Source organism: Ovis canadensis, chromosome 13, assembly GCF_042477335.2.
Source record: "Ovis canadensis isolate MfBH-ARS-UI-01 breed Bighorn chromosome 13, ARS-UI_OviCan_v2, whole genome shotgun sequence".
Classification (NCBI taxonomy): Eukaryota; Metazoa; Chordata; class Mammalia; order Artiodactyla; family Bovidae; genus Ovis; species Ovis canadensis.
In genome coordinates this window covers 82,762,006-82,775,335 of record NC_091257.1, presented here as the reverse complement: position 1 = coordinate 82,775,335, position 13,330 = coordinate 82,762,006, and the positions used below count along the sequence as shown (strand labels likewise).

Sequence of the window (13,330 nt, the reverse complement as noted above, 5' to 3'; positions counted from 1 at the left end):
ACTCACGTCACAAAAATTTCATAAAACATGTCTCTATCAGAGGAGGGAATCTCAGAGTCTCCTTGAGAAATCCAGACAATGAAGTGAGTGCTCTTAGAACTTCCATCACAACCTCAGGACAAAGATTCTCAGATTCTGGGCCACAACCCATAAAATCAAACACTTACATTAGAGCTGCAAGAAAATGACAACCCTAAGTTCCTCCTAAAGAAGCCAGACCTAAAGTGAAATGATGAGACATTCACCTAGGAAAAGACAAGAGTCCCCAAGGACAGGGAGAGGTCCCATGTTCAGTCTAAGGTGAATCCAGACCATGGGAAGCCAAGAGGCTCAAGCTTGTATCTGCTGGTCTGCTACTAAGCAAGAGTAAGAAATACACAATAGCCCCAAACTTCATATAGCCATGTAAGAGGAAACCCAGAATAAAAAATAAAAATACCACTAGTGGTCCTGGGGGCGACATTCTTACAAGCTAGTAATAACACTAGAAACTTTCCAAATGGTAACCCAGGCTTACCTACCATTCCTAGTACTACCTGCCCAGTGCAGAAAAGGAAACATCTGCTCCTTAGGTACTGTGGCATCACTCAGCAGCCTAAATTCAAGAGCAGTGTCCAAGTTTATACAGCTAAGAGAAATAAGGCAACCTTTACTGAAAAACAAACAGAAAGGTCGAAACACCACAGATGCTCTTTTCCCCCTAATATTTCCAAAAGTAACATGCGAACTTCAGAAAAACTATTCTAGAACATGAGCTAGTGAACTATGTATGGTATGTGGGTCAAATCTGGCCTGTCATCTGTTTTTGTAAAAAAAAAAAAAACTTTATTGGAACACAACCATGCTCATTGATTAATATATCGTCTATGGCCGCTTCTCTATATCAGCACAGTTGAATAGTTGAGACAGACACTATGGTATGGCCCACAAAGCCTAAAATATTTACTATATGCCTCTTTACAAAAAAACTTTGCCGACGACTGCTTTAGAAAAATGCCACACTTTTTGAAGTACAGTATATTCGAGCAATGAAGACCCTAATCAGTTTTAAATGATGGCTATGTGCTCACTCAGCTATCAGTTCAGTTCAGTTCAGTCACTCAGTCATGTCCAACTCTTTGCGACCCCATGAATCGCAGCATGCCAGCCCTCCCTGTCCATCACCATCTCCCGGAGTTCACTCAGACTCATGTCCATCGAGTCAATGATGCCATCCAGCCATCTCATCCTCTGTTGTCCCCTTCTCCTCCTGCCCCCAATCCCTCCCAGCATCAGAGTCTTTTCCAATGAGTCAACTCTTCACACAAAGTGGCCAAAGTACTGGAGTTTCAGCTTTAGCATCATTCCTTCCAAAGAAATCCCAGGGTTGATCTCCTTCAGAATGGACTGGTTGGATCTCCTTGCAGTCCAAGGGACTCTCAAGAGTCTTCTCCAACACCACAGTTCAAACGCATCAATTCTTTGGCGCTCAGCCTTCACAGTCCAACTCTCACATCCATACATGACCACCGGAAAAACCATAGCCTTGACTAGACGGACCTCTGATGGCAAAGTAATGTCTCTGCTTTTTAATATACTATCTAGGTTGGTCATAACTTTTCTTCCAAGGAGTAAGTGTCTTTTAATTTCATGGCTGCAGTCACCATCTGCAGTGATTTTGAAGTCCAAAAAAATAAAGTCTGACACTGTTTCCCATTTCCCCATCTATCTCCCATGAAGTGATGGGACCAGATGCCATGATGTTTGTTTTCTGAATGTTGAGCTTTAAGCCAACTTTTTCACTCTCCTCTTTCACTTTCATCAAGAGGCTTTTTAGCTCCTCTTCACTTTCTGCCATAAGGGTGGTGTCATCTGCATATCTGAGGTTATTGATATTTCTCCCGGCAATCTTGATTCCAGCTTGTGTTTCTTCCAGTCCAGCGTTTCTCATGATGTACTCTGCATATAAGTTATGCACTCCCCCAAATCAAACTGACAGGGAAAAAAGAAAGGCTACACCATTCTGACCTAATCTTCAGCAAAGTGGTAGAGGCTGTTTCCTCTATTTGAGCATTAGTTTTCATAAAAACAATTAAGTAAACTTGATGATTTTGTGACTATTTGACTCAAAAAACAAAATCAAAAAACTCCCAATAACAGGAGATAATATCATAACTCCCAATATTTAGCACTGAAAATATTCAGCTCCCTAAGATACAATTATCCAGGAGAACTCTAATACTCAGTTCAGCAAGCACCCTCTCAGAATTACACACACTTTTGGGAAAACAAGCTAATTACCAAATAGTAAAATGAACAATTTATACGGTAGTCATGCTTCTCAAAAGAGAAAAGCAAAAGCCTAATTAATATAAATGCAATTGATTTTTCTCATTAATAAAATTAACTGAGCACTCAGAGTTGGTAAGAGTACAAAGAGGAGACAATACTACCCATGAAACTCTCCCATTTACTACGAAAAAGCCTAGTAAATTAGTCTCCTAAATGGGATGATAAGAAAGCATTAAAAGTATTATCATTTTAGAAGAATCTGCTTAGCTACAAACAATGTCTTCCTACCACTTACTTTCCACCATTTCCTGTTATAACTTTTATTTGAAATCAATAAATACAAACAACCAGCATTTAATTCACCCAAATGTAACCTAGACAGTGTATTAAAAAGCAAAGACATCACTTTGCCAACAAAGGTCCAAACAGTCAAAGCTATGGTTTATCTAGTAGTCATGTACAGATGTGAGGGTTGGACCATAAAGAAAGCTGAGCACTGAAGAACTGATGCATTTGAACTGTGTGTTAGAGAAGACTTCCCTTGGACAGCAAGGAGATCAAACCAGTCAATTCTAAGGAAATCAATTCCAAACATTCATTGGAAGGACTGAGGCTGAAGCTCCAATACCTTGGCCACCTGAAGCGAAGAGCCGACTCATTGGAGAAGACCCTGATCCTGGAAAAGACCGAAGGTTGGAGGAGAAGGGTGCAACAGAGGATGAGATAGTTGGATGACATCACCGACTCAATGGACATGAGTTATAGCAAGTTCTGGGAGATAGTGAAGCCTGGCGTGCTGCAGTTCACAAGGTCACAATGAGTTGGACATGACTGAATGACTACACCATCAGAAGTAGAACTGGGTGGCTGGTGACGGGGTGGTAAGATTAAGGCGTTAACAGACATACCTCAATGTACTGCACTTCGTTTTATTGCACTTCACCAATATTGTGGGTTTTTTACAAACTAAAGACTTATAGCAACCTTACACGGACTGAGCAAGTCTGTATGTGCAATTTCCCCCACTGCATTGCACACTTCGTGTCTCTATGCCACATTTTGGTAATTCTCAAAATATTTTCATTATTATTATATATTTACAGTGATTTGATGATCAGTGATCTTTGAAGTTACTACTATAATTGTTCTGCGGCACCAAAAAACACGCCCATATAAGATGTCAAACTTCACTGATAAATGTGTTCTGACTGCTCCACCAACCAGCCATTTTCCTGCATTGTCTTTCTCCTCAGGCCTCCCTATTCCCTGAGACACAGCAATATTGAAATTAGGCCATTTAATAACCCTACAATGCCTCTAAGTGTCCAAATGAAAGGAAGAATCAAGTCTTTCACTTTAAATAAAAAACCAGAAATAACAAGTACCTACCGTAATAGCACAGGGAACCATATTCAATATCCTATAATAACCTATAATGGAAAAGAATCTGAAAAAGAATATGTGTGTGTGTGCACGCACGTGCACAAAACTGAATCACTTTGTTGTATAACAAAATGTAACATGGCACTGTAAAATGGTAGAAATGACTAAGCTTAGTGAGGAAAGCAGGTCAAAAGCCAAGACAGGCTAGAAGCTAGGCCTTCCGCATCAGTAAGCCAAATTGTGAATGCAAAGGAAAAGCTTTTGAAGGAAATTAAAAGTGTTACTCCAGTGAACACACAAATGATAAGAAAAAGAAACAGCCTTATTACTGATATGAAGAAAGTTTTAGTGTCTGGATAGATCAAACAAACCACAACATTCCCTTAAGCCAAAGCCTAACCCGCAGCAAGGCCCTTACTCTCTTCAATTCTGTGAAGGCTGAGAATGGTGAGGAGGCTGCAGAAGGAAAGTCTGAAGCGCAGAGGCTGGTTCATGAGGCTGAAGGAAAGAAGCTGTCGCCATAAAAAAAAAAAAAAGTGTACATGGGGGGTGGGGGCAGCAGCAAGGTGAAGCAGCAAGTGCTAATGTAAAAGCTGTAGCAAGTTATCCAGAAGATCTAGCCAAGATAATTAAGGAAGATGAAAGTAGCCACACTAAACAATTGATTTTCAGTGGAGACAAAACAGCCTACAGGCTTCTAATGGAAGAAGATCCCATCTAAGGACTTTCATAGCTAGAGAGAACTCCTGGCTTCAAAAATGCAAAGGACAGGCTGACTCTTGATAGGGGCCTCAAGCAGCTAGTGGCTTCAAGTTGAAGCCAATGCTCATTTACCATTCTGACAATTCTAGGACCCCTAAGAATTATGCTCAATCTACTCTGCCTGTGCCATATAAATGAAACAATAAAGCCCAGATGACAGCACACCAGTTTACAACATGATTTGCTAAATATTTTAAGCCCATTGTTGAGACCTACTACTCAGAAAAAAAGATGCCTTTTAAAATATTACTGCTCATTTACAAAGCACTTGGTCATCCAAGAGCTCTGATGGATGTCACCTGCCATTTCAGTAAACAATGTTGTGGCCATAAAGCCACAGTCAATAAAGCCGCTCCCTACAGTACACCCTAGGGGAATTCAGGACAGAGGAAAACAAAATACTGGGCCTACACAGTTAAGATGCATATCAAAGGAATAATTTCAATAAGCTCAAACTCTTGCATCTTCCTATACAAAGAAAGGCACTAAAATCATTAACTTAAGATGTCTTCTTTTTGAATAGCAGTAATTTTTCATGTTCTGCTACACAGCTTTTTTTTTTTCCCCCAGAAAAACTCCTATATATCTTTGCTCCTTCTTTACCTCTTTGGAACACTCCCTCTGAGCATCTGAGAGGCTATATCCAGGCTATAGTTTTCAGTAAATCCGATGAATAAAATGTAATTCTCAACTTTTAGGCTGTGCAGTTTTTTCTGTCAACACTGAGATGTACAATGAGATTAATGTTGCCTGCTAACCTACCATTCATTCTGCTGCCCATGGATGAAGGAGAAATTTGAACTTTCAAGTCCTATTATTTAAGAAATACATTTGGGTAAGACTACAGCTGCCATAGACAGTGATTTCTCTGATGGCCACTTTCAATTTCAAGTAGAAACTGAAAACCCGGTGGAAAAGATTCATCATTCTAAATGGCATTAAGAATATTTATGATTCATGGGGAAAGGTCAAAATATCAACATTAATAACAGTCTGGAAGAAGCTGATTCCAGTCCTCATGGATGACACTGAGGGGCTTAAGACTTCAGTGGAGGAAGTGAATGCAGATGTGGTAGAAATAACAAGAGAACTAAAATTAGAAGTGGAACCTGAAGACAGGGCTGAATCGCCATAATCTCATGATGAAACTTTCATGGATGAGGAGCTGCCTCTTATAGATGAGCAGAGAAAGTGGTTTCTTAAGATGGAATCTACTTTTGGTGTAGATGTTGTACACATTATTGAAATGAAAACAAAGGATTTAGAATATTGCATAAATTTAGTTGATAAAGCAGTAGAAGGCTTTGACAGGATTAACTCTAATTCTGAAAGAACCTCTATTGTAGGCAAAATGTTATCAAATAGCACTGCATGTTACAGAGAAATCATTCATGAACTGCTGAGTCAATCCATGTGGCAAATGTCACTGTTGTCTTATAAGAAACTGCCACATCCACCCAACCTGATCAGCCAGCAGCCGTCAACATCAAGGTAAGACCCTACACCATCAAAAAGTAACAGTTCACTAAAGGCTCAGATGATACTTAGCACTTTTTAGTAATGCTAGTATTTTTTAATTAAAACATGTACTTTGTTTTTTTAGACATAATGCTATTGCACACTTATAGACAACAATATACTATAAACATAACTTTTATACTGGGAAACCAAAAAATGCTTTACTTCAATGTTTGCTTTACTGCAGCAGCCTGGAATCAAACCAACAATATCTTGAGGTATGTTTGCAAACTTGATCCTATAGATCACAGCATGTAATGAAGATTCTCTTTTTTAATTCAGATTTTCTAAAGTAATCTTCCTTCTAAATTTAAAAAGCTAAAATTTACAGAGATGCTTTTTGGATAATTTATAGCCCCTCATCATCTGACAGACCAAAAGTCCTAACCAAAACTTTTCCAGAAGGATAGAAGTCAGCCCTCTTGACCCTTCCAGACATTTTCAAAATAGAAACACACACAGATGAAAACAGATTTTTCTCAAAGGAAATCCCTACAAATGGGTAGGCAACTAATGTTTTCCTCTCCATTTTCTATTATTTCCAAAATCCTTTAAAATGACATATAATTCTTTTAGAATGGGAAAAAATGTTTTAGGTATAAGTAAGGCAACCCTGTGGATCACAATAAACTGTGGAAAATTCTGAAAGACATGGGAATACCAGACCACCTAACCTGCCTCTTGAGAAACCTATATGCAGGTCAGGAAGCAAGTTAGAATTAGACATGGAACAACAGACTGGTTCCAAATAGGAAAAGGAGTATGTCAAGGCTGTATATTGTCACCCTGCTTATTTAACTTATACGCAGAGTGCATCATGAGAAATGCTGGGCTGGAGGAAGCACAAGCTGGAATTAAGATTGCCGGAAGAAATGTCAACAACCTCAGATATGCAGATGACACCACCCTTATGGCAGAAAGTGAAGAGGAATTAAAAAGCCTCTTGATGAAAGTGAAAGGGGAGAATGAAAAAGTTGGCTTAAAGCTCAACATTCAGAAAACTAAGATCATGGCATCTGGTCCCATCACTTCATGGCAAATAGATGTGGAAACAGTGTCAGACTTTAATTTTGGGGCTCTAAAATCACTGGAGATGGTGACTGCAGTCATGAAATTAAAAGACTCTTACTCCTTGGAAGGAAGGTTATGACTAACCTAGATAGTATATTAAAAAGCAGAGATAACACTTTGCCAACAAAGGTCCATCTAGTCAAGGCTATGGCTTTTCCAGTGGTCATGTATGGATGTGAGAGTTGGACTGTGAAGAAAGCTGAGTGCCAAAGAACTGATGCTTTGAACTGTGGTGTTGGAGAAGACTCTTGAGAGTCCCTCGGACTCCAAGAAGGTCCAAACAGTGCATCCTAAAGATCGGTCCTGGGTGTTCACTGGAAGGACTGACGCTAAAGCTGAAACTCCAATACTCTGGCTACCTCATGTGAAGAGTTGACTCATTGGAAAAGACCCTGATGCTAGGAGGGATTGGGGGTAGGAGGAGAAGGGGACAACAGAGGATGCAATGGCTGGATGGCATCACCGACTTGATGGACATGAGTTTGGGTGAACTCTGGGAGTTGGTGATGGACAGGGAGGCCTGGTGTGCTGTAGTTCATGGTGTCGCAAAGAGTCAGACACGCCTGAGCGACTGAACTGAACTGAAGGCAACCGTACATTACAATATTTAAGGTCTCTGTCACAGAAGGTAGGAGAAAAACTCAGTAATACAACTGTCAAAAGTATTCTTTTGGTCTACTACAAATTTGCCCATAATTTCAAATCTGCCCATAATTTCAAATCTGCTTACTTCTATATCTTCATTCTCTCTTAAGATTCATTTTAAGGTACAGGGCTTAGTTATTCCTTTAGCTTAAGTTTAGACAACAATTATGTTAGGCAAAAACAGGGTTTTTTTACTGTAAGGGAAAGGGGGTCACAGTATTTTCATACCTAATAGCTATCAGATCTTAGAAGCAAAGCCAAAAGCTGTTAAAATGAAAACACATTGTTAAAGAGTCCTAGAAAACATTATATAAGCCCATCTCTCTCATTGATATTAACACATTTTTTAACTGAAAAAGACATGAAAATTACTGCTCAAAAGACTAACAATGAAATCAGTTCCTAGAATATAAAAAAGTAACAATGATTGAATATTTTATTATGATCCGGATAATGGCCAGATAGACTAGTATAGCTTACCTTGGTACAAAAAGATTTTGCAGGTGTTTTAGTATACTTTGAACATATAGATTAGGCTCTTTAATAACTGGCAATGGAATAGAATCTTTCGGTAACACTAAAGCCATAATCCAGTCGGTATATACATCAACACAATATTTTACAGTCTCTCCATCCAATGGAAGGGTCAGTCCATAGCAAATTACTTCCATGGTCCATTTTACCTAAACAAAAGAAAATATAGATATAGAATTATTACACATCCCTCGCTGTTTATCAGTAGACTGATTTAAAATGTTAACTTATTACCAAAAACCTCTCAATTGAAGTATATTCGTCTCAACATAGATCAGATTAATTTTAGAAAATGCACCTCCCATGTATAAGACATACTCAGACAACACTCTCTAAGCAAAAGATTTAAGAAAATAAATTATGTGCTTATTTCTAATTATCAAGCCTACATTGGCTTTCACCCCTTAGACATTATTACTGTTTGCTCTGTAAAATAAAAAGTACAGGTCATCTTGGCTTTCCACAGAGATTAGATGCACAGAAATAGAAAATTTTAGATATTTTCCTCCACTTAATTTGCATGTGGGTATGTGTCATTTAGGAAATCATTTACATAAATTTAATCATATTCCATTTTCAGATTATGCAACTTTAACAAACAACAGGAAGGAAGATGAACTGTCCAACTCTTGCTGTGTGACTATTTTCATTTGGCAAAGAAAATAATATTTTAAATGGAAGGGCAAGATCAAACACAAGTCAGAAGAGACTGAAGCTGGGTAACATCTTAAAAAGGCACTTGCTGCTAAGTCACTTCAGTCGTGTCCGACTCTGTGCGACCCCATAGACGGCAGCCCACCAGGCTCCCCTGTCCCTGGGATTCTCCAGGCAAGAACACTGGAGTGGGTTGCCACTTCCTCCTCCAACGCATGAAAGTGAAAAGTGAAAGTGAAGTTGCTCAGTCGTGTCCGACTCTTCTCAACCCCATAAATTGCAGCCTACCAGGCTCCTCTGCCCATGGGATTTTCCAGGCAAGAGTACTGGAGTGGGTTGCCATTGCCTTCTCCAAAAAAGGCACTTAGCTACACTAAATGACTTCCAGTCTCCTGACCTGTCTGAATCATAGGGGCTGAGAGAAATTGTCTGAGACTGTTGAACCACTGCCAGCAATTATGAATAAATAAGGTACAATGAAAAGGGGAAAATGGTCCAACTTGCAAAAGAAGATAAAACTGTATTCCAGATACTGTAGACTGGAAAGTTTAAGTGAATTCCAGACAAAACTCTGGGACAAATTACTAAGCAGATGATCAGGGAGTACTTATAAAAGGGAAGAAGGGTCAGTGGGAACTAGCCTGCTCAAAAGAACAAGTCATGCCAGACAAGCTTCATTCCTTTATCAAGAGGATTACTATGAAGGCAGCTGGTATAAACCTGGTACTGATTTAAAATCAGTTACTGAGGCACTTTCATAAATATTATCTAACCATCAGAATAACCCATGTGAGAGGGTAAACTATCCTCATTTTAGACATAAGAAAACTGAAGTTTAGCAAATTAAGCTATTTGGCCCAAAGCCTCTGCTTCAAAATACCAGAGCTGAAAACTAGATCCCTGGCCTAGAAATCTAAAGCTATTCTCACCATGCCATTAACAGCCTTCTCTGGCAAAGGGCGATCTGGGCTTTAACAAATTTGGTCCTTGTGGACAAGATGGAGACAACATATAGTCCAGAAGAAGGTAGAATGGCTGGATTTGTAACTGGTCAAAATAACCTGGGAGACTAGCAGTGGATTACTGTACCAAGATCATTTTGGAAGCAGATGCCCAATGGCATGCCAAAGGCTCTGCCAAGATTTTAACTTAGAGAAAATTGGATTACCATTTTGTAATGGTAATCCATTACATGGACCATGTGTAGACGTCACAAAACTAAAAAAATAACTAACTTGTAAAACAGAAATTCAGGATTCACAAAGATTTCAGCAGTTTAAAACTAAAGCTGAATGTAACAAGATAAATACATGTACTGAAATATTTAAGCTCAGAACAAAACTACAAAGGTCACAGGTAGAAAATATGTAACAACAGTGTAACAGAAAACAACATGTCACAGCAATTAATACTAAAAGCAACTATAACAACACATTGAGGCTATGACAAATAAGGTGGGGAGGGGTGCAGAGCGGGATTAAGCTGAACAAGGGAAAAGAATTTTAAAAGAGGCTGCCAAGTTCCTAATTATCAGAGGAAAGACCAAGGAGAAGATGTACCTTTGGTGATATCTTCATACAATAGTTCACTTACATAATTTGAGAGGACACTGGATTTAAGAACTATTATTCTCTCATATTCTTTCGAGGGTAGAAAGAGCTGCACTGAACACCACCACCTAATCACATGCCATCTCTTCCCAGGAGAAGGCAGCAAGGAATCACAGATACACCAAGAAGAGAGTACACCAGGGCAAGTGCTAGTCCTTAGGACAGGTCTCTGCCAGGGCACTCTGAGAAGAAAATGCTCTTCAGTATGAAGGGCTTCCCCTTCGGTAGTCCATGGCCTACAGAGGGTAAATAAACTGCCTCCTGAGCTATAATCTTCAGTCTCTCTAGAATGGTCCTATACCTGGATTAAGTCTAATCTCTCCTTCAGGAGAAATCAGAACATAAGTGAAAAGGGACGGGCAGGTTAAGTCCAACTTAAAGCAACTTAACTGTAATGCCCAGTCCCCTGAACCCAAGAACAGAGGACCAGCTCCAGGCCAAGCCATTCCAAAAACTCCTCATCTTTAGGGACAGCAAACATGATCCCCATTCCAATCACTTGGGCTCACAGCCATACAGATTGAACTGCTCTGCAGAACTCTCAAACTTGTAAGTCAGGATGGAGACAGCAGGAGAGCCTCAGGCTCAATGCACACGGGCAGCCTGAAAACCACACAAAACAGGCCTTTGGTTAGAGGCCTTTTAGAGTTAAAAACAAAGAGCTTCCAAACACAAGCCTCTGAAGAGAAATCTGAAGACTGAGCCTAGAACCTGGGGAAAGGGCCTGATGTCCTGACATCCAAGTCTGCTCAGCACACAGCTCAGGTGGAGGAGAATTGGGTCCGAGAAGGCAATGGCAACCCACTCCAGTACTCTTGCCTGGAAAATCCCATGGACGGAGGAGCCTGGTGGGCTGCAGTCCATGGGGTCGCTAGGAGTCAGACACGACTGAGTGACTTCACTTTCACTTTTCACTTTCACACACTGGAGAAGGAAATGGCGACCCACTCCAGTGTTCTTGCCTGGAGAATCCCAGGGATGGGGGAGCCTGGTAGGCTGCCGTCTATGGGGTTGCACAGAGTTGGACACGACAGAAGCAACTTAGCAGCAGCAGGAAATCCCAACAGCACAATGGAACAATCTATTCCTTGAACTCCCACAAACTCTGAGCTCTAACCCACAACCCATATAAGTTCAAACTGAGAAGTCACACTCCACTGAGCAGAAATCCATTTTAAAAGTGTGTGTTAGTTGCTCAGCTGTGTCAGACTCTTTGAGACCCTATGGACTATAGCCTACCAGGCTACTCTGTCCATGGGATTCTCCAGGCAAGAATACTAGAGTGGGTTGCCATTCCCTCCTGCAGGGGATCTTCCCGACCCAGGGACTGAACCTGGGTCTCCTGCATTGCAGGCACATTCTTCACTGTCTGAGCCACCAGGGAATCCCATAAAATGTTAAATAGATTATGCAGTAACAAACATACTTTCACACAGTAGAATGAAATCAAGAAACACTTACTTCTTTGTCAGTTTTTAACAAACTCTCACTCCCAGCCACTGAAGGGGTACCTAAGGCCTGCCCGAGAGGATGAACCACCGCGTTTGCCACCTCTCGCCCAACGCTCTCTGGATAGCTGTGCAGCACACTGGTGTGGCCCTGATCATTCTGAATCACCAAATGCAGCGACCTCCACTCAGAGTACATCGTGCCGCTAAAGGACTATCCAAATGGCACCTGAAAAGACAAAAGAGAATTCCACGTCAGATTATACTGCTGGAAGCTAATAAAAATACGTAAAACACATATTTACCCTACATAGCACAATAAAGCAGCTGCCTTGAGATGACTGAGGGAAAAAAAACCAAAACACCTAAATGTTTTGAGGATGTTCTCAATAGCCTCTTGGTGAGATCAGGTAGGAAAGGCAGACCCTGGGAAGCAGCTGTCTGAGCACCTCCCCAAAAGAGCCTTCAGAAGCCCAGAGGAGAGCTGGGGCAGATGGCCACAGTGCAAGGGGATAAAATAATCAGATCTGGGACACTCACGGCATGAGGGAACCCTCCTCATTCCATGTTCCAGAATGGAAAAAGATGGAAGAAGGGTATGCTCCAAGCAGAAAAGGGAGACAAAGGAAAGGGTTTACTTCAACCCCAGATTTTTCAGTCAACAGTTTCCAAGTACCTATTACATGCTAGAAACAGACCCCTGCAATTTCCCACCATTGCCCTTAAATCAGACATAAAATTATTTGAGAACATTTCATTCTCTACAGCAGTGGCATACCCTCTTCTGGTAATGGAACACCTGGAACTCAGTATTCTTCAGAAAATCTATTAAGACCTGCCACTTACTGAGCATATATTACCTAGTGCTCATGAAAGCCTCACAACTCTGTGAAAATTAAGTCACGTTATCCCTATCTCACAGATGAAAAAACTGAGGCATAGAGAGGTGTGCTGCTTCTCTGAGGCTTAAGAACTATAACATGATAGAGCTGGGTTTTGAGTCCCATCTGTTGCGCTCCATGGACCATGCTCTTAACCCGAGTACGTACTGCCCCTCTCTAGCCTATAGATTCTCCATGACACAGACTGCTTTTCCCAATGCTGTATATTCTCTACGAAATGATATCTAAGTCTACTATACAAATAAAAAATTCTAGCCACAGAAAACGTTATTTATATGATTACAATGTAAATATTATAATCACAAATGCCACATTCATGAAGCAAATCAAGGATGATTGGTCCTTTCCAAATCATTTCTGTAAACTTTCATTTTCTACTTGCTCTGAAATCTGTTAGCCCAACCAGCAGAGTTTAAGGGTACATTTAAACTTTAAAATGTTCCATCCCTTAAGCTAGTTTTTCTTCAAATGAGTAGCTTTGTTTAATTTTATCTTAGAAAACCTCATTCCCGCTCAACAAGTACCAGTGTTT

General features: G+C 40.4%; 1 protein-coding gene across 9 annotated transcripts in view; it reads right to left on the bottom strand.

Moving 5' to 3' along the window:
* The window catches only part of RALGAPB (Ral GTPase activating protein non-catalytic subunit beta), a 93,331-nt gene that overhangs the window by 65,961 nt on the left and 14,040 nt on the right, over positions 1-13,330 (bottom strand). For all 9 annotated transcript variants that reach the window (XR_011248014.1, XM_069546965.1, XM_069546959.1 and 6 more), the window contains exons 2-3: positions 11,910-12,125; positions 8,131-8,333 (exon numbers count right to left, since the gene is read on the bottom strand). Coding sequence is in view for 8 of the 9 variants with exons in the window: in XM_069546965.1 (XP_069403066.1) it covers positions 8,131-8,333; positions 11,910-12,095 (389 nt within the window). In the remaining variant the exon portion in view is untranslated. The remainder of the gene's footprint in view (positions 1-8,130; positions 8,334-11,909; positions 12,126-13,330) is intronic.